The sequence below is a fragment of the Pinus tabuliformis genome, chromosome 9, assembly GCF_031772625.1.
Source record: "Pinus tabuliformis cultivar Carrire ecotype Pingquan chromosome 9, CPIR1, whole genome shotgun sequence".
In the NCBI taxonomy this organism is placed as follows: Eukaryota; Viridiplantae; Streptophyta; class Pinopsida; order Pinales; family Pinaceae; genus Pinus; species Pinus tabuliformis.
Window position 1 is genome coordinate 1,729,309,425 of NC_142307.1, and position 20,935 is coordinate 1,729,330,359.

Consider the following 20,935-nt stretch of genomic DNA (forward strand, 5'->3'; position numbering starts at 1 on the left):
GTTAGATGGTTGAACCCTTAACATGTCCAATGACTTCATTTTCTATGAGATCAAATCTGTTGTCTTCTACCATACATGGAAATTCGCTGACCCAACTAGTTTGTTGCTCTCCTTGCAGAATGAAGTCATTATAATAGTAGATTCAAACATAGATATAAAGGTACTTGTGAAGTGAAGATGCTTCTTTGATGATGATATCTTCAACTTGATGCCATCTTTGATTTTGATGATAGTTGATGATGATAGCGTCCTTGAAGATGACAAAACTACTTCTAGAGATGTATATCTTCAAATATGCTTGAGATGTGATCCTTGCTTCGATGAGAGGGAGATCACCTTGATGTCTTTGATGATGATGGCAACAATTCTTCTTGCTTCTTTAGAATGTGGAGACTTCAAGATGCTTCTAATGTGTAATCCTTCTTGGAGGTAGGGTCCTTCTTGAAAGTAGAGTCTTTGTGGTCTTCTTCTTGTTTGAGATGAGATGGGTAGTCTTCCTTGATGCTCCTTATATCCTTTCTTCAAGATGATGTGAAGATTGGTCCTTTTTGATGTCTTGAATTTCTTGATATTCCTTTTGATGATCCTTCTTCAAGCTGCCTTTTCTTGTTTTGTCACCGTTTCTCTGATACCATGTTGAGAAATCTAGGGGTAGCTAGATTAAGTGATTTGCTTCTTTGATAACTGCTTGTGATATTTTTTTTACCTAATGTGATTAGCTTCTTCTTTCATTTGATTATAATTAGTGTTCTTATCATCAAACAAATACTAAACAATAAAGAGCAATGAGACAGCAGGACACAAGATATAGGCTATCATCCAGGGCCAAAACCTCTCCTTTTGAGAGAAAAACCAATAGGAACTCATCTCTTCTTATAGAACTTCAAATGACGAATTTGAAGACCTTGACCCTAGACCAAGACTATTCCAAGACCAAGTCAACCTTTACCTCTTCTAGGAAAGTCAAACCAAGTAAATCTTGCCTTGTAGCAGCTCCAATCTCTCCTTTCGACTTAGACTTCTGACCTGTAACCGTGGATTGTAATTTCGACCTGCAATTCTCAACCCCTGTTGCAGAAACCTAGATGGCACATGTGAGATTTTATGATGTTTTTGTCCTCCTCTCTCCTTCGCTTGAGATGACTCCTCCTTCTTGTCAATTTGACTTGTAAGGGAGACCTCTTTTGACCCAAGAATCGACTTCTTTTGATAATTGCAATCTAAACTTGTTGTAATTTTAATTTGCCCTATGTCTCCTTCGCACATGTGAGAATGATGGCCCAAAAACAGTTCCCAAAACTTGATTTCTTCTTCTTTAGAATCATTTTCTTCTTTGCTGATTTAGGTCTTCTTCTCTTTACTTTATCGAACTTGTTGTGAGCTGCTTGCATGGTCATAAATGTGATCGACTTTCCTATTATATATAGGCTGCTAGAGGGCCTCATTAGTTTGACATATCATCTCTAGGAGGCCGACCTCACTGTTTGATAAGACGACTTGTTGCTTGCACATTGACAAGGTCTTGGAGGGTCTTTGACTCTAATTTTTGACTCAAATAAATTTTTCTTTACAATATGTAACATGCACAAAAGGGTCTTCCATACATGACAATGACTCAATTGACTTGTAGATTTAATGACAAGCCCTAGAAGCACTCAATGGGTGCTTGGCCTATAAATAAATTTCCCTTGAGCGTGAAACCCATACCTCAAGAATGACAATAATAAATTTATTTTTCTCTTTACATTAAATACATAAAATCATGATTACATATATCATTATGAAGACTGAACCTAGTTACATATTTCAACACAAGGCATGCGAGATTTTGCGACAACAAGGTGAACTTGACAAACACAGGGTGATAATTACCTAAATTATCATTATAATTTCATTTTCAAGAAATTATTGCGATAATCACTGGGGTTATTATTGACATGCTAGGTTTCTGTGATAATATCGCGATAATTCCGATATTATCGCGATATGTGCAACATAGACGAAAATGTTTTGTAGTTGATCCTCCCGGGAATTAGTTTTGGGTTCATTGAATGGTTGGTTCCATTTAATCTCTTCTTTCCTTTCCTTTCCCCAAGTTCTTTAAATCTTTGATATATCTCTTTTTTCTGGAATATTCAAAAGAAATCTCTAAGCTGAAATATCTTTTTCTGGATCCACGCTGTAATAGGATGATTGTGAAGTCTCTATCCTAAAAGAATTTTTCCTTAATTTATTTGAAGTTGAGTCTGACTTATTTTGATAGAATTTTCTTTTCATCAATTAACTTCACCTCCTAGTTAGCTATAACTCGATAACATTGCCCTAATTATCATGAGGAGAATTGGAAGGAAGTTTCTGGTTGTCTAATTGAGTTGAATAATAAAGTCTACTGCTGGTGGGATTGAAAATCTGCTGCTATTGGACACTTGTTCGTGATGTCCATTTCGAAAGGTTTTAGTGCTTTGCCCATTCCAAATGATTTGAATCTCAACATTGCCATATTGACATTCTATATGAAGTGAGTCTAATAAAAAAAATTGTTTATTACGGGAGCCATCATAGGGGAAGAGGAAAAACCATTTTTTCGTAGCAAAAAAGATAAAAATAAATATGAAATGATATATAATGAGTTTACATGTTTACAATGTGACATAGTGACATAAATACCAATTGGAAGGTTATGTAAGTTGTGAGTTGTGACATTTGGAGATAAGCCAACTCAATTGTATATTAATATATTGTACACCTAAGCAAAGACCTTATGTATTATGTATGTTAGTCATCCTACCCCATGGAAATGCTTTCCCGTCAAAGGATGAGTAGAAGGGATATTTTTGTATTTGGAAGCTTCATTTTCATTGAAAGTATCTTCAAATGATTATAGAACTATCATGGTGGGCCACACATTTTCTAAGGTTAATGTGACATTTCTACACCAATGGCTTTTTTAGGAATTGGAGAATTGAGATATTACAACTAGAGGACACGAAGGCTGTCTCCTAGACTACTAGATGATTGATCACATCTTCAACCTTAGAGCCATTGTTGAGGAGGCCCGCCATTGCTCTTCACAGGTTGACAATTTCTTTATAGATTTTTGGAAAGCTTTTGACACAATTTCGAGGGAGGCATTGTTCTAGAGACTCCTTGACTTTGGCATATTAGAGAGCCTTTTAATTGCTATCAAGGGATGCTATGGGTTAGTGTAAGTGTGTCTTAAGATGGCCCATGGCCTTTCAAACTTCATTTAGAGTACCATTGGGGTGAAGTAGGGGTTGTCCCCTCTCTTTGACTCTCTTTGGGATTTATATTGATGAGCTCGAGTCTTTCCTCTATCAACGCATATAGGAGTGTGATGCTTTCCTACTGCACAATGTTTTGATCTCCTTGCTCCTCTTCGCTGATGACATGGTGTTGATTTTTTGTATAGCACTGGGAGGTATTCTCGCATGTGTAGAGGTCACTTAAGTCAACCTAGAAGAATTGTGAAAATTAAATTAAAATTTTATTTTTTAGGCCACCTTGAAAGGTTGTGCGCCTTGGTGAAAATTCAACTCATTTGACTTGTATAGATACATAATGTGACACTTCACTTTGGATAAAATCATCATCACATCCTCGCTCTTCTAGAGTAGTCACACATGTGAATAGATAGAGGCTGAATTGACTAAAAGTTGACCAAATTTTAGTTGACTAAGTTTGATCATTGACTAGAGTTGATTGCAGTACAAATATGACTGTAGGTTGTTGATCGCAGGACTGAGCTTGACCACATGCTGAAATTCTGATTGTTGACCAGCATTGACTTTCATATTTTTGGTTGGTTTGACCAATTTTGACTTGGTAGAAATTGATCAGGTTTGACTGGTATTTGGATGTGGATTTTGGCACAAATTTCTAGACAATTTGGAATTGTAAATCTTGCTAAAAAATAATTTCTCCAAGAAAAGTTGCTGGGTTTTCTCCCAAGTTTTTGTTTTGCAGGGAAAAATTGTTGTCTCTATTGTGCATGGCTGTCTCTTTATGATCTCATTGTTTTTGCTTCATTTACTATTGAATTTTTCTGTGTATAATTGCTTAATGATAGCGGTGGATTAAGATAAATTGATAAAGATAATTAGGTAGAGATTAGAAAATTGGTTTCTTCTATGCATCTAGTAGAAAATTCAACACTTGGTTTTGTTGGCCTCTACTGCTAAGGGATTACAAAGATAGATTGATGTGCTACCCAGTTTTTGGGACCTTCGACAATTGAAGGTCAACCTAGGTAAAACCAAGATTTTGATCTTCAATGCCTTGAAGAACTCTATGGCAAACCTACACTTATACTACAACGGGATAGAGATTGAGATCACCACATCTTACACCCACTTGGGGGTTCAATGTTGAAAGTGTAGCGTGTACGGTCTTCTAGTTTGTGCCTTAGCCAGTAAATACCTTGAATTTGTCTTTCTCTAGCATGAATGGGAGCTAATGAGATAGACTTCAGCTACGATGGGTTTATTTCCAATTTACTGGAATGATCATCAAGTTTGCATGCATAGTGTCAGAGCTTTAGTTAGGTGGAGTCTTCTTTAGTTTGATTACAGAACGAGGTGGTAGTTATAAGTTCAATTACAACAAGTTAAGGCTCTAGTGTTGATTGGAGAGATAACTAGTAAAACTCTTAATTAGCTCACAATCACAACTCAAACTTCTAAATTGAACTAGGCCTTCTCGCATGCGAATTTAATCTATAAAGAGGAGGATGAAGACACAAGATTAATCATTCTTGTGAGGTCATTCTTTGTGTGTGGAGTGCGTATTCTTGAGGAGAAAGTGTGCATAGATTTAGGAGCTGATTTGTGCTAGGAAATAGGGCCTCCTTTGTGCTAGGAAATAGGGCCACAAGGGCCCTAAGAAATAGAAGCCTTGTGCGCTATGAAACAGGAGGAAGTGCACAAGGAAATATGGGCTCTAGGGTGCAAGGATTATGGAGCAGGGATTAGGGATTCTCGGGACAAGTCGAAGCTATTTAGCAAGAGAACAATTATGTTCTCAGTGATAGATTGGTGGCTACAGTGGCAGCGTGAATTGTAATAGATCCAATTGCTCAAGAACAACCAATAAAATACCACAACAAAGAAAGCAAACTTTCACTTTTGGGTTTTTTAGGTAAAACAAGCATGTCAATTTTGCGTGCATGCATTTTTATCTCTGGTGTTTTTTCCTTTGCTTATAGATTGTTAAGAAACTCTGTGTCTTGGTGAAATTAAATTTGGTTCCAGTTTTCAGTTGCCTTGTTTTCAGTAATTCGTCTAAGCTGTTGCAGAGTTTCAAGAGAAAATTAACATAGAGTTCACAAGGCCTAGATTTGGTATGCGACTGACACTCCAATCGCGACTTAGTAAAGTCTACAACTCCTTTGCCCTCATTGAGTGACAATGCTTCCAAACACAATTCTAGGACATCTCGTCTAAGCTCCACCTCATGGAGGCCATTATTAGACCCACTATCCTCTATGGTTTCGAGATTGCGGTCCTAGTTTACTACAATCAAATTGGGCCACGATGGAGAGAGTCCAGACCTTGCTTCTCCAATATATCATTTGCTACAAATGCACAATTTCCTAGCTCATTATTCAGGTAGAGTTCCGGGTCCACCCATTTTTCCTTGAGGTCCTTTTCTGCTTGGTCTCTTTCCTTCATAGAGTTAGGGCTTATAGAGACTTTGTTATTGGGAGAGAGAGATACCCTTGTCTTGCACTTTGTTTTTCAGAGGCCATCAATTTTGATACCCCCTCAGGTTGTGCTCGTGGATGGTTCACAGAGGCATCTCAGCTCCTTCAATGGATGACCATCTCCCAAGAGCACCTTCATCCATTTAGTTTCTCCCTTGACAGATCAATACATCTCTTACTGACTAAGCAGATACTGAATCAGGCCTACTTAGAGCTTTTTTTGGAGTTGTACGATGGCCTCATCGCTCATCCCCCTTATACTCATAGGCATTGGATGCACTCACGTAGGATCCCCACTAGGGCAACTTCTAGCTGGGTCCCATCGACTTCGGGTGGAGAGGGATCACCATATACTACGATTTGATAGGGGTCTGCCAGTTGTGCCACCTACAGGAGTTGGAGGCCAAGATGCACCTCATTTTTCGGTGCCCCATATACTATGAGATTAGAGGATGATATCATTGCCTATGTAGGGCGTCCGGTGATCCCTCTCTACCTTCTTCCACTATCTTGACTAGAGATGCCTAACCCTTTTCATCAGGGAGATCTTTAGACATAGATCTCAAATGCTACATACCCCATCTCACTCGGGGACGATTTGGATGATCACATTATACTTTCAAGTTGATTTGGCTAATTGGAGCAACAAGCGATGAGCTGAGTTCCAGGGTATTTTAGATAGTAGAGCAGTGAGACCTTGGGTCTCTTCTCAGCCCCCGTCCCTCGGTTTTGCGAGGCCAGTAGGCACTCTCGAGACCGTTGTGTAGGTGCCAAATTGCACATTAGGCCGCTCACGCCTAGAGTGTTAGAGGGTTTAGTACCATATGGTTCCCAAATAGCCCCCCCCCCCTTTCTGATGGGTCTATCCCCAACCCTAACTGTGCGACCAAAGACTTATCCAGAGCTTCTTTCCTTTAGCCTCAAATTTTAGGGGTATCCCAACTCCAACATCCCCCCAAGGATCATGCAACATTATATACATGTTTATGAGGTTGTCTTATTAATGTATCCTTCGTTACTTCATTTTATCCTAGATTTAGCTTTGGCATTTTTAAGGAGTTGTGTTTGCACTCCCACATTGTACTTGTACAGGTTGTATCCTTTAGTCCCATTGACCTATTTATGGTCATTCGTTGGACATCAAAAAAATTATCTTATCTTATCTTTAGCTGGTAGCCTTTCTTCTTAATGTGATATTTTTCTACTATTCTGGATTGAGGAAACGACAAAATAAAATCTTTGGAGTTTAAGCAATGTTTTGGCATTACAAACGGATTGATCTGTTCATGGTTGATTTTTTTGTGGATTCTCTATGGGAAAAACTCTTAAATGGAGCTCTAAATCTTTGAAATGTGTTGGTTTTGGTTAGAGTAATGCTAGTGCTAGTGAGTTGATTGTTCATTGTGATGACTCTTGTGATTAGGATGATGATAAGGTGCCCTTGTAACTTGGTTCTTGATTTTGTCTTTGAGACATGTTGACAACTACGTGTCAACAACCCACAGTAGTACACCCCCTTTTTTCACAAAAGGGATAGTGCCTGATCGATGTGTTCGTGCCGTCCAACGATCATCATCTTATAATGTAAACCCAACCTGCATGTGTATAATGTAAATAATCTGAGCAGATCTGTGTCGTGTATGTAATTACCTGGGTAAACCTACTTTTTCTGGTGACGATCTACATTCCGGGAGGTTTTTTGTCTCACCGATCCATTTTCGGATGGTCGGCAGAGTTTTTCTTCAGCGTTACCCCAAACCCAGAATGGATTTTGTCATGGCGATCTTAAGGGAGTCCTAGTGTTCTAGATCGAGTCTATGTAAAAGTGATTTGGGAATAATCCAAACTATTTGGTTAGGTTATTTTATTACAAATTGCTTGATCTGCTAGATTATATTTGTGTCACAAAACTGGGTAGTCTGTGAGGGTCCTTTTGCAAATGGGTTTTCCCCCTTGAGATGTAAAAAATGTAAAAATCATAATGTAAAGTGTCTTGAGGGTTAGAAAAATAATTTATTCCCTCATCGGTTAATTAATTTATTACCTAAGCCATAAATTTGATTAATTCTAGGTCCTAGGTAAATTTAAATTCTCCAAAGGTAAAATTCGTTGGTCTTTAAAAAATTAAAGTTTAAGAGGTCCAGGGACTAAGGTAAATTAGTTATTTTGCTAAATTTTAAGCCTTTGGTCCCTGGGGTTAAGTCAATGTCAAAATTTTGAGGGAATTAATTCAAAAATTTAATTTGTGAAATAATTAAAATGCATTTAATTGAAAAATTCGAATTTCCTCAATAATTTAAAATTTCGACGGATGAGATTAAAAGAAATTTTAATCTTCATCAATGGTCGAGATTACTTTGACGAGGATCACTCGAACTAGCCGTTGGAGGATTTATCTTTAAATAGGAGGTCATTTGTCAGTCAGTTCCATCCGATCTTTTGATCGTGTATTAAGCGAAAAGCTCTCTTGTAATCTTTTTATGACCAATAAAGAAAGACTTTGGGGTTAATTTTTGTCGGTGTTACTCTTCGCAGAAATACTGTAAGATGTGTCATTTTCATGCATAGGTTTCTTTTTAGCCGTTGATGATAGCTTTCTGAAGAGTGATTTGAGTACAGGTATCTTGCTCAGTCGCCGGGGTTTGAATGATAATTTAATTTTTGAATGTAATAGCAGGTATTTCTATTAAATCCGAATTTTATTGTCGTTTTCTCGCTCTATGTTGATGGCTAAATTGAGTTTTGTGGGAAAGTCTTGTTTTTCAGATCATCGGGTGTTTGAGGAAGTTCTCGGTTGAACCAGCCAACTTTCGGTCCGTGTTTTCTGAAGAGCCCAACTTAAATTTGATCCCGGGCTTATCATAAGATATTTTTTATGGGTGATGTATGAAGGGTTTTGAGCTTAGTACCTCCTCTAAAATTCAAATTTTTTTTTATACGCTAAATCGATAGATTTCGCTGTTGAGAGCCTCATATTATCAGATCTGGGAGCAGAGTTGGACTCACTCTCCCTAGATCTGATAGATCTGCCATTCATGTACATAAATATGTAATTATTTTTAGTTTTCTAACTTGGGTTTTATGGGTTTTAGTTTTTTGGTCATTGTATATATCGTTTGGGTGTTTCTTGTTGTCTTGTAGCTGTAGATCTGAAGCTGAAAGCCATGCAGAGTCCAGATCTAGGCCTTGGAGGGTAAGATCTGGATCTCTGGGGGTCATTAAAATAGTTTTCCAGGAATATTAATCAGCCTTTCACAGTCCAATGGTTTAAATTTAAAATTCTTAAATCTAGAAAAATTTTAAATTCTTTTTTTTAAGGGTTTGATTGGTGAATTTTAAGCTGATGATTTCAATTTTTTTTGGGAAGGTCTGTCTCCTATTCGCTGCTATCCTCTGCTCTCTGCGTATTCATTCCTGTATGCTGCCATTGTCCAACTGCAGGCAATCCTCTTTTCGCTTCAGTCCCTGCTCATTTTCGCTGCTTATATCCTCATCCATTTTCCGCCTTTTCTGCCTTCACGTATGATTGCCATACTCTATTGCTAAAACCTCCATCCCTCCCACGCTGTCTCTAAATCTTCGCTGCACCCGCAGTCTTTTCATCCGTTGCCCATCCATGCATCGTTGTCCATTGCTACAACGCCCCATCCGCACATCCAAGCCAACCATCCTCATCACCTGCACGCTGCTTGCTTCGCCCAACCCACATTCCTCATCCTTCCCTCCAGATCTGCGTGCCATCCCTAACCCCTCACGCTGCGTGCTTAACCCTCATCGTTGCACCTGCTTTTTCCATCCATCGACTTGAATAATCCTTGCTTCTAACCCTCTCTTCGCTGCTGCTCCTCCCTGTCCAGATTCACAAGCATCCCTTTTGTTGATGCCAAACAACATTTCGATATTTTTATTTTTATTTTGTATAGCATATGGTCATTTGATTTAAGTAGGTGTTTGTATATAGTTATTGCTTAAGGTTAGTGTGTATATCCTTTAGTTTCATATAAAATTCATTTTGGTTTTGAATTTTTATTTTCATTTTATTTTCTGTTTTCAATTTAATTTGAGATTCGATTTTATTTTGTATTTGACTTTAATTTTTTTTATTTATTTGATTTCGATTTTTCTTATTACATTTTTTTTTTTGATCTGGTTTTGGTCTTTGATTTTATTATGATTAAAAAAAACACATTAAAACATAATTTTTTTTGTTTTGTTATTAAAAAATCCTAAATTTTTGGTGACTTGAGAGTTAAAAATAAATAAATTGAAGGGGTTTTCACTTAAACATTAAAATTTTTAATGTGGCCTATGGTCCATTAAAAATTCTGATATTTTTTTTTAACCCATTGATTTGTTTTCCTTCTTTAGTTATTGCCTAAGGAATAATTAAAATTTAAGCCTAAAGTTCCTTAGTGTTATTTGGTCATTAAATGCATTTTTATGATTTTCCTATGGTCAAAGTACAATTAATGTCTTAAGTTATATTGGCTGTTGGAGAAAATTAATTTATCCTAGGTCTTGGTCATTAACGATAATCATCTTAAATCTAGAATATCTTGCGTGATACAGTTTTGGGCATTTATATTGATTATTCACGATTGTCATTATTCGTCACACATTTGTAAAGTGTTCTGGATAACTTGTTTTACTTTATCTACGGTTAATTTAGCATAAAGGCATTGGTCTAGAATTGTTTCTATCTTATGGTTGTGTCTTGTTTACGTTGGCGTTTAATCTATTCATTTGAATTAATCGAGATTCATTTAGATTCATCAGGTTGTCCATCATTAAAATTTCCTACAACCCGTGATCCATAGGTTATCCTCATCCATTTACCTAGGGACTACCCCCCTTGACTTGTCTAGGAGAGAGTCTAAACAGAGTGAGTAAGGATTTAAGAGTGATAGCCCTTACTCTGAGCGTTTTCGCGGTGCCTAGACAATTTTTGTGACAACAGGACACTCTGATTAACCTTGAGTTGTGTATTTATGTTCCCATTTGATACTTGTGTTGATTTGTCAGTGGAAAGTTTTTTGTTAGCAGTGACAGTTTGATTTTTAACTTCACCCAAGTTAAAATTGTCATTGTTGATGAAATTTTTTCAACTGACAAACTTCAACTAAATACATGCAATATGGGTACCTCTTTGCGCACAATTTGCACTTCAAATCTTTGAAACATCCTTATTCATTGTGGTTGATAGATGTGTCTTTGTGTGGTAGGGCTTTTAGAGGCATGGCATTCATTTTAGATTTTTCTACATTTCAGACCAAGCTACTGCAGTCCATCATCATGAAGACTTGAAATTACTAGAAGAACTAGGTACAACATGCTACTTTTTGATGAGGTCAAGATGAGAAGGAAGAGGGTGTTTGTTGTGAATGGAAGAATTGTCCCAGGCCTAAATTTGACTCTTCTGCAAGGTGCTCAAGGGAGGAGGTTGGGGTTCTCCTTGAGTTCTCATTAATTTGGAAGGTGAGGTGGAACATCTCTCTACAATGTTCTACATTCGTCTTGGTTCCTTTGTCCATGAACACTAGGAAGGAGGTGATTATCCTGGTAGTATTTGGTGGTGGGGAAGGTGTGGGCAAAGATGATCTAAGCCCAGAAGTCTCTCACATGTATAAGGCCAAGCATGTTGGTATGGAAACTAGAAGAAGTTGGAGACAATTTTTTGACGAGAAAAACAATGGTATCTACCTTAGATCTCATAATAGATGGCGCATTGAAAAATGGAATTCTCCTCTATATTTGTATCCTGGAGGGAGTAGAGTCAATGAACCTTTGTTTGTTATGTCGATGTTTGTAGCTTGACGGAGGTACTTTTGTACAGAGCTAAGTGTCTAAGCGTGCAAAAGTCACCAAAGGTCTCCTTAGATACGTGCTCTAGTGTGAGCAAGTTGCATTTGTAACTTATCCTAAGTTTTAACTTAGGAAAAGCACATTATTATTATTGTTAATCTAGGTTATCATTGATGTCAATATGACATTATTTGAGATGGAAAATAGTCTTGTGATGTTAATGAACCTCATGCAAACCCTAGAGGTTGCCCTTACATTATGAAGATGCCAAACCATTAATGGAGATGTCTGGTCTAAGATGCCCGTGATGCCCTAAACATAATAGATTGATGTAAATCCTAAGTGCCAATCATGTGCCTATGATGACAAGCCCTCCTTGAGTGATGCTCATAATGATCTAGCCTTTAAGTATCAATTATGTGCCTAATATACAAGCCCTTGCCCTAACAATATGATGTCCTTACCCTTGATGGATACTACACTTGATGATGACATGAATGGTGATACCTTTGATGATAACCCTCATTCTAGCTCCATTAATATTATTCCCAAGGTCTGTACAAAAATTCAAGAACAGTCACAAAGAAAAATACTTTTTGACACCTTGGAGGCATCCTTTCACGTTGGCTCCTTCACCATCTTGAAGTGGATTTTTTCCCCTTTCTAATGAGCCCTCACTTGCCCTCAAACTCCTAGTAGTTGGAGAGAAAATGAGCTTTTAAGATTGAGAAATATATATTTTTATTGTATGTTGACCTAAGTTAACATACATATGTCGGCTCTTATTCTCCAACAGTCACGTCCTCTCTTCAAAGAACGAAATCAATATAAATAAGGTTTCAGACTTCATTTCTTAGGATTAGATTTCGGTGATCAATTTAAAAACAAGAATAGAGGCAGAGGAGAAGAAGAATATCAAAGAAGGAAGAAAGAGGCCGAGAAGAATTCTAGTTGGGCAATTTCAGTGATAAATTATCCTCGAACTTGAGGCCTGTTTGTACACCTGTTGTGAAGCTCAAATTGCAGATTACAACTCATTGCTTGAATCCTAGTCACATTTGGAGTTCAGACAATTGCCAGACCTTACCTCATTAACTCAGATCTATGGGTAGTGTGGGAATATTAAGGCTTGAATCCCAGTCACATTTGGAGTTCGGACAGCTGCCAAACCTTACCTCATTAACTCGGATATGTGGGTAGTGTGGAAATATTAAGGCTTGGACATGTAAGCACATATGTGATTGAAGGCTCGGACTTGGTGCAGACTTTAGGATAGAGGGGCAGTTACCTTTGAGAGGGCTTGGTACAATGACTATTTATTGAAGCATAGACTTGTAGCTTAACTTGTGAACAGTCAAAGCCTCAGACTTAGGACAGTCTCAAGGCTAGGATTTTGATTATTAATTCAGGCTTGGGCCTAAAAGACTCAGACCTGTGTGGAGAGGAGCTCAGTCCTGTAGCTCACAATTGTAGAGAACTGTTATCATTGCGGTGGCTTGGACTTAGTTGAAGGCTCAAACTTGTATGAAGGCCACAAGAGCTCGGATCATTGATAAGTTCACAGTGAAGATTGACTATAATCGAACCTTTGAATCTTGGACAATAGAGAATTATCCTTGAAGGGCTCAGACAACTACCTTGAGAAAGGCTCGGACTAAGGCTTGGACCTGTGGCACTTGCATGGTGCAAGAATATTGTTGCTGAATAGATGGTGCATAATTGGTGAGATGTGGTGAAGAAGTGTTGGTGAAGTACTGGTGCAAGAATATTGTTGCTGAATCGATGGTGCAAAATTGGTGAGGTATGGTGAAGAAGTGTTGGTGAAGTACTGGTGCAGCATGGTGCAAGAATATTGTTGCTAAACAGATGGTGCAAAATTGGTGAGTTGTGGTGAACAATTGTTGGTGAAATACTGATGACATGTGGTGCAAGAACATTGGTGCAGAATTGATGAAGAAGTGTGGTGCAAAATAGATGGTGCAGTATGGTGTATAAATCCTTGTGTATACGTATTGGAATAGTTTGAACAGTGGTATGGTGGAGTGTGGTGGAAGGATATCTGTAAAGAAGAATTGTGACAATCTAGTGCTAAAGTCTTGGTGCAGCAGTGGTCCAATAGTCTTGAGGTAATCTGGTGTTGAACTTGGAGCAATGCAGAAGTCATGGTGCAAACTTTGGTGCAGACCTTTGGAGGTAACCTGAAGTAATCTTTGGAACGGACCTTGGACCAGATTTGAAGAAGGTGTAGAACTATTATTAGAGCTGGTGCAGAACTTGGTGCAGTTCATTGAAGACACATTGAAGTGTTGTATTGAAGATCATAATGCAGCGCTGATGTCATCATGAGGTGACCTTGGAGATTTTGATTAGGTACCATGAACAGTGATGACGCCTTCTAAGTTAAGGTCGTCATTGATGATGTGATGTGGAGACTAAGTGAAGGGACAACTGAAGATTGACAGGGATCGGTGAAGAAGACTTTGGGAGCCGTGAAACCAAACATATCTTGACAAAGAAAAGCTATAGGATTGGTGTCCTTGGAGTTGGTGCTCCTAAACTCAAGGTCGGTGCCTTGGATAAGATAGGGTCGAAGCCCTAGAGGTCGGAGCCTCACTAAAGTCCAAGTTGGTGCTTGGCAACAGGTTGGAGCCTGGGGGATTGAAGATCAGTGTCTTCTTCTAGGGTTGGAACCCTATATAATTTATACTTAATTCATTCTAAAGACTATATTAATAAAAGCATTTATTCCAATTATTCATTTTGTGTTCTAAATATAAGTGATCTAACTGGTAAAAGTAACAATTGAAAAGAAATACTAATTCACCCCCCCTTTTAGTATTTCCAACAATTATATTGGCTAATTGAGCTATAGAAACATTAGAGTAAGTAACGTATTTACTTTAGTAATTATGTTTTAATCTTAGCCCTTAATATCAAGTGATGTGAGATATAATCTTAGTTGGCAATCACTTTGGAGTTTAGGGTTAGGGATTTAGCTCAACAAAAATTTATGAAAGTAAGGCTATGGAGAGAAGACGACACACCATACAACAGAAAATTGAGAGAGGCATCTCAGTGAGGAGTGTGATACTATAGTGTGTTGGGATCGAGGAAGGGGCTAGTAAGGAGATCCAGTTCAGCCATGGAGGGCTTGATCAATTGGATTTGATCTTGTTGTTGTACATGTAATTTCCTTAGTTGGGCAATTATACTAGGATGGGAGCCCAAGTAGATCTTTTAATATTGTTAATGAAGAATTGATTTGATTGGGCAAAATATGTTGTGTCATGTTGTTGGGTCATGACATTAAGGTTGCCCTCTCTTTTTGGGAGTTTTGTGAACTAAGAGGCATGCCCAAACCAATGGGGATTTAGTGGAATTATGCTGGGATGATTGAGTGGATTAACGAAGAAGATGAGAGAGTAGTTCAAGGGGCCATGGTTGGCAAGGAGACAATTGAGGATACACTTGTTGATGAGATGTCATCTGTTGTTGAGATATCCATTAATGAGGTATCTTGGGTTGTGACCGAGTTCTCAGGTGATAGTAGCGCACCACTAGTTGATGAGGAGCCAATAGGTACAGAGGCATCTAGATCTATGACAATGTTGTCGGATGATAGTCACCTACAACTGACTGGTGAGCATGTCTTGCATGTTGGGTTGTCTATGGAGTAGTCGGAGGCTCACTTAGAGTCCATGATGGATGAGGATGTGCAACCATCCTTTGGGCTAGCCATTGATGAGGGGTAGCATAGAGATTGCACATTGGGATTTCAACACAGTTTGTTTAGGAGGCACACTAATGGGATCTACAGTGTTGCTAGCCCACCCTTATGCATTGGGTTGAGGGAGGCAAAGTTGTCTAGACATACCAAAGGGTATGACTAGGTTAGCAGCACTCTTGGGTCACCTTTTTCCTTTGGAGAGAGGGAGACAGAGCTACCTAGTCAGATCTCATGTGTTGGCCTGAATAGTGGGATGAGATGATCTGAGTTGCACAAGGTGACATCCACATGTCGGGGTTGTTCTATGTGCGAGAGTTCGTGCATTCGATCCCTCTATTAGGGTTGGATGATGAGAGATTCTGAGTTGGTACCCAGTGGAGTGGAGTGGATTGGACTCATGGAGATGGTCATAGTCTAGAGTAAGGCTCAGTGGGAGCTCTTAGACACCAAGGGCACTAGAGGCCCAGGTTGGCACTGGGATCTAGGTGGAGCTCCCCATCTGATATTAGACATGTGGGCTGGCTATGGGATTGATGAGGTAGTTGACCTAGTGACTGAGCACATACATTCCCTAGGGAAATTCCAGTCGGCATTAGAAGATAGGCTGTATATGAGTAGGTTCCATGGATTGTATTGGCATGTTGGTTGCGCATGGCGCCGCAAGATGATTAGCATTCTTTGGAAGGAGCTGGTTGGAGGAGGTGGCATAGGTAGGTCACCATACCAGATATTGTATGGAGACGATGTTCTCCCATTGAGGTTTAGGACTCAAGGGTCACAGAGGATCGACACATCAGAGATATCACCTCTAGCAGGAGTGGAGTTAGGGTGCTTAGGTCTACCAAGATGGACGAGGGGACATGACGCATGTCATGGTGGGGTCACTAGCAGAGTGGCAGACACTTTGGCACATGAAGGATACCTTATGTTATAGGGTGGTATGATAGTAGGCAGTGGTACACAAGACTGCACAGAGTCAGGTCGTAGCGTCGAATGTTATATAGAGGGATGTGGCCTGATGCATACAAACCCAATTCTAGGCCATAACGCCCCATGGTGTGCAAGGCTATGCAGCGGGAAGCAGTGGCTTGCAGAGGAGGATGGAGATGCATGGTGGTATACCACAACATGTCGATTTACACTGTGGGGTAGGAGGAGTGACTCACATCGCATTGAGGACATGCGGGGAGTGACATGTGCAGTGACACAGGAAGGACACAGGATGGTATAACTATAGCTAGGGGTGTCAGTGGTGTACAGGGACAGGTTGCGGCATATAGTGGCATTTCGAGGAGTGCGGTGGTACTTGGTGGTATGCAGTGACACATGATGCGGTGCAAAGGGCCCTTGGAGCATTGCCTCCAGGGAGACTTATGGACAGGGGCATTAGGTGTACCATTGGACGCAACTCACCTAGGATCGATGAGGACATTGTTGAGCATCTGGGGACACCATGTCTAGTGGAGGTAGGGCCTCGAGGGGGTTATCAGTAGATCCGAGGCGGAGAGATGGCCATCCATAGGATTACTCTTGAGCATTCTGACAGACTCTTGATCATACTCTTTGGGACATACCCACCCATCATCCTCTAGTGTTGCTTATAGTCACAAAGGGTTTGGATGTTGCCCTTTGACACTCTCCATTCAGGCAACAGGGCATGGGAGGCTCACCCTAGGCAGTTGGATGAGACACCGCATGTCATGGGCCGAGAGGAGACTCTCCAGTTGAGACACTTGGTAGGTGCACGAGTTGACGGTTAAAGGCTTAGGGATGCATGGTTGATTGCTGAGGTAGCATATGTTCCACCCCTAGGTTCATTGTTCCACTCCTAGGTTCACTCTTGGGGAGGTGATTGAGAGGGAGTTGCATGGTGCTTTTTTAGCTGGACAGCTCGAGGTGTTAGGTGAGAATGAGGTGCGAAGGATGGTAGTCCTTGTTGGCAGGATGATGCCTAGGCTTTCGGTAGTACCCGAGCACATCATCAGGAGCTGGGATAACAGATATCGTTGTGTGATTTGGCAGGCACAAAGTAGATGGATATTCATGGCACAGGTTCTTGATGCTTGGTGCCTACCTATTGGATACCTACAGGAGGTAGAAATGGGGCACAAAGGGGTCCCAACAGCTAGCAACATATCGAAACGACAAGCATAGAGGATTGGGGGTTGTGGACCTCCAGTATGGTTATGGGATTCAGGGATCCAGTGGATTGGTGGGATACTCCATTCCTCAGTGAGCATGGTCAGGATGACAGGCAGACTGGTTCATTCATCGACGAACACATGGGGGATCACTAAAGCCCTCACCATAGGACGATGTAGATTGTTGCTTAGCATTGGGGCTAGCCATGGAGTGATAGGCGCTGGCATTGTTGAGTCGCTTTGATAAGATTGGCCTAGCCTCAATCATCGCATAGATTATGGCCCAGAGTTATGGGAGAGGAGGCTCTGGTTCGAGCATGCTAGGCAGTCAATCATGACCAGAGTGTCACTATGTCAACAAGATAGGTTCCTTCTACGACGAGCAGGGGACTTTGGCATAATAGGGTTGAGCAGTTCAACTACCCATAGAGGTGAGTTGGCTTCTACAGGGGAGGGTCATCGAGATCTTCCATTTGGTTTTAACGATTCGTTGATGGTGTGGGGAACTTCATTGATGTGGCAGGGTGATCGATAGGAGGAGATCAGGGGAGGCCTGGGTAGACAAGGGTTCAACTCCACCAAGATTGGATTGCATCTTTAGGAGTTTATGCTTGTAGTGCATCAGATGGGTAGAGTCTTACATTATCATGATGCTATACTTATTGCTAGTATGCAGAGGGCTTCTGGTACCTGTATATTGTTGGATAGCAAGTGGAGCAAGGTGTGCTTCACATTGATTAGGATGGCTTGGGATCTTGATATCGAGGGAATCCTTCGTGTCGGGACAGTGTTGAGATTGGGGATGACTCAATGGTACATTTGGGACCCTGGTATTATTAGTGGTTACAGTGGTGATCAACAGTTAGAGAGGGCACTTGTTCAGGCATTGCTTGAGGACAAACAATTTTTGGCGGGAAGGACTGTAATGTCCCTTCCTAAAATATTTTGGAGCAGGATTTATTTTTACATTTTGGGGGCCAATTTTGGTATTTTATTTTTGATAAAGACTTGGGAGTTAGACGCAAGTTAATTTTATATTATTTTGTTTTGTTAATGATATGTGGGGACCACCCACATAAGAAATACGCACTCCCTAAGCCAATGATTCAAAATACATGAGAGGGAAGAAAAGGGGGGAAGAAAAGGCGAGAAGAAAAGCTAATGATTGCGATCTAGCCTAAATTGAATCTCTTGAAGAGCGGCTCTAAATTTAGGAACAAACTTTACTGGAATCAGAAATGCATGAGATCACTGAAAACTAGGTGGGGAATGACGCCTAAAATGAAAGAGAAACAAAGATGGAAATCAGGAAATTCCAAGCTCTATCCTTGTCATTGAATTGATCCATGTATTTATCGACGGTGAACCGATTTAATAGCTTCAGCATAAGCTCAACATACCTGTAGGTTTTTATAGAATGCAAGATCTCCCATGCTTTCCACATTGCTGTCAATGCCATTACCTGGAGGAGGTGACAATGAACATCAATTTTGTAGGGTATGGGCAAGTCGCCAAGTGTGAGAGATATGGTAAGGAGCAGGAATTTAATTCTGAACCAGCATTATTGTGCATACAATTTGGATCTACGGACCAGGGAGATGTCCTTATAAGGACCTTGGCATCTTGAGATCGCCAGCTGGGAAACTTCACACGAACCTTGAATGCATGAGTGACGGGATTGATGCAGCCAGTTTTTCTATAGATGCTTTTCTATAGATGAGGAGTGGGACCTTGCGTTGTTGAAGGGATTTATACAAGAACTTGCCCATGACTCAATTCAGGATATTCTTCCTTTGTGGAGTTTGCCTTAGCAAGGATTTTGTTTTGATCATGGGATACATTTCCAGGTGAGGTGGTCGTTGATCCTCATTTTCCCTTCTTTAAGATGGAAAGCTAAATTAGCTTGCTCATTAGCATCTTGATTCTGGTTGCGGAGAATATGATGGAAAATTTATGAGCTAAAGATTCCAAGATACCAGAAACTCTGTCGAGGAGAGAAAGGGTGTTGTTCAAAGGGAGAGAACCAGAGCAGAGGTGCTGAATATTCATGAGAGAGACCCCCAGAACTGCAATAGAAGAAATACCCTGATCATTGGCTAACTGAATGCCTGGAAGGAGGCCATGCATTTCAGCTGCATTGTTTGAACTCATCCCCAGGCCCAAGCGTACTTGATCTTTGTTTATCCTTCGGGATTTATGATAATCCCTGCCCCTCCTGACACCCCTGACCACTGTTGATATGTTATTTGCCAATCTTATGATGATTTCCTTGTCTGGTGATAGCATGGTTTGCTTCTTTTCGTTTGAGTTGTTTATGTTGTCCTTGGCTTCCCCTATTTCCGCTCATATATCTGCAGAGAGTTCAGATACCTTTTCCTGCATTTCAGCCGCTAAGATAAAATTGTACTTCTTTTCCTAGAGATTCCTGTCGTGATTTATTTGCAGTTTTTATTTTTTCCTTCATTTGATTTAATTTCTCTACAAACTATGCTTTCTATCAATTTAATTTAGTATTTTGGATCTCATCCTCATCTTCCATTTTCTGTTCTTACCAGTTGTTGAGGTGGCGTTCTGCTAATCTCACGTGCAATCATGCATTGAAAGGGTTGTTTCACTTCTTCATTATCAATAGAACTTCAGTCCATAACTCTTCTTCCTTGCATGCAAAGTGATAATATTTAATCATATATATTCGCATGTCAAATTTGGTCTTGTATTTTGCAAATTTATCCACTAGGATATTAGCACATCACTCAATATTTGTTGGTCACAATGAGTTTAGCATTTCCTTTGCCAAGTCAATCCTGCTTGGGATTATTCATCTTAATTTTGTTCTTCATGAGTGCAAGTCCTTAAACTAGCCTGAAGTACTCTGAAATCATGTCCATGCTATTTCATACTTTCATGTTGGTTACAGTCTTGATCCTTTAAGGTCCTGTTTGACATTTTCATCGTGCTTCATTATAACACTGTTGCAACCCGGTTTCCCTGAATTTTCATTCGAGGGCTGTTGAAATTTAATTTGCAAATTTTTAGTTCTGGGAAGGTTGGGATGGGGGAGAGTTCCATCATTTTTCCTAGAGATTCCACTTTCTGTCCTTAACAAGATTTTCTCATAATTTTTCTTTGCGGATCTGATTTGATATTTTTCTAGTTGAGGATCATTTGTCATTGCACAACCTAATCATGATATATTGTATTCCCATGGGATGGTATTGTACTATTTGGTGTTAATTTTATGTGGTTTTGATATTTTTGTTTATATATCCCCACTGCAAAACTGGGGTAAGTTTGGTAAAAACTACAAAGAAACATGCTGAAGCCTTTCGAGGTTGATTTTCTTGTAAATTTACTAAATCCTTATTTTTGTTTGTTCCTTTTGCAGCTGGGTTTGGTAATTGATCTGACAAATACTTCACGCTACTATCATCCTTCAGATTGGTCAACCAAGGGCATCAAGCATTTCAAGGTCTTTTTCTTCCCCAACTTTTAGTTTGCCTGTTGATAATTTTTGTTGATATTATTTCTAGTATTCTATTTTATGAG

At 39.7% G+C, this 20,935-nt stretch overlaps 1 protein-coding gene across 3 annotated transcripts in view; it reads left to right on the forward strand.

Moving 5' to 3' along the window:
- The window catches only part of LOC149155623 (uncharacterized), a 328,425-nt gene that overhangs the window by 137,574 nt on the left and 169,916 nt on the right, over positions 1–20,935 (forward strand). For all 3 annotated transcript variants that reach the window (XM_089445820.1, XM_089445821.1, XM_089445822.1), the window contains one exon: positions 20,775–20,858. In XM_089445820.1, coding sequence (XP_089301946.1) covers positions 20,775–20,858 — 84 coding nt within the window. The remainder of the gene's footprint in view (positions 1–20,774; positions 20,859–20,935) is intronic.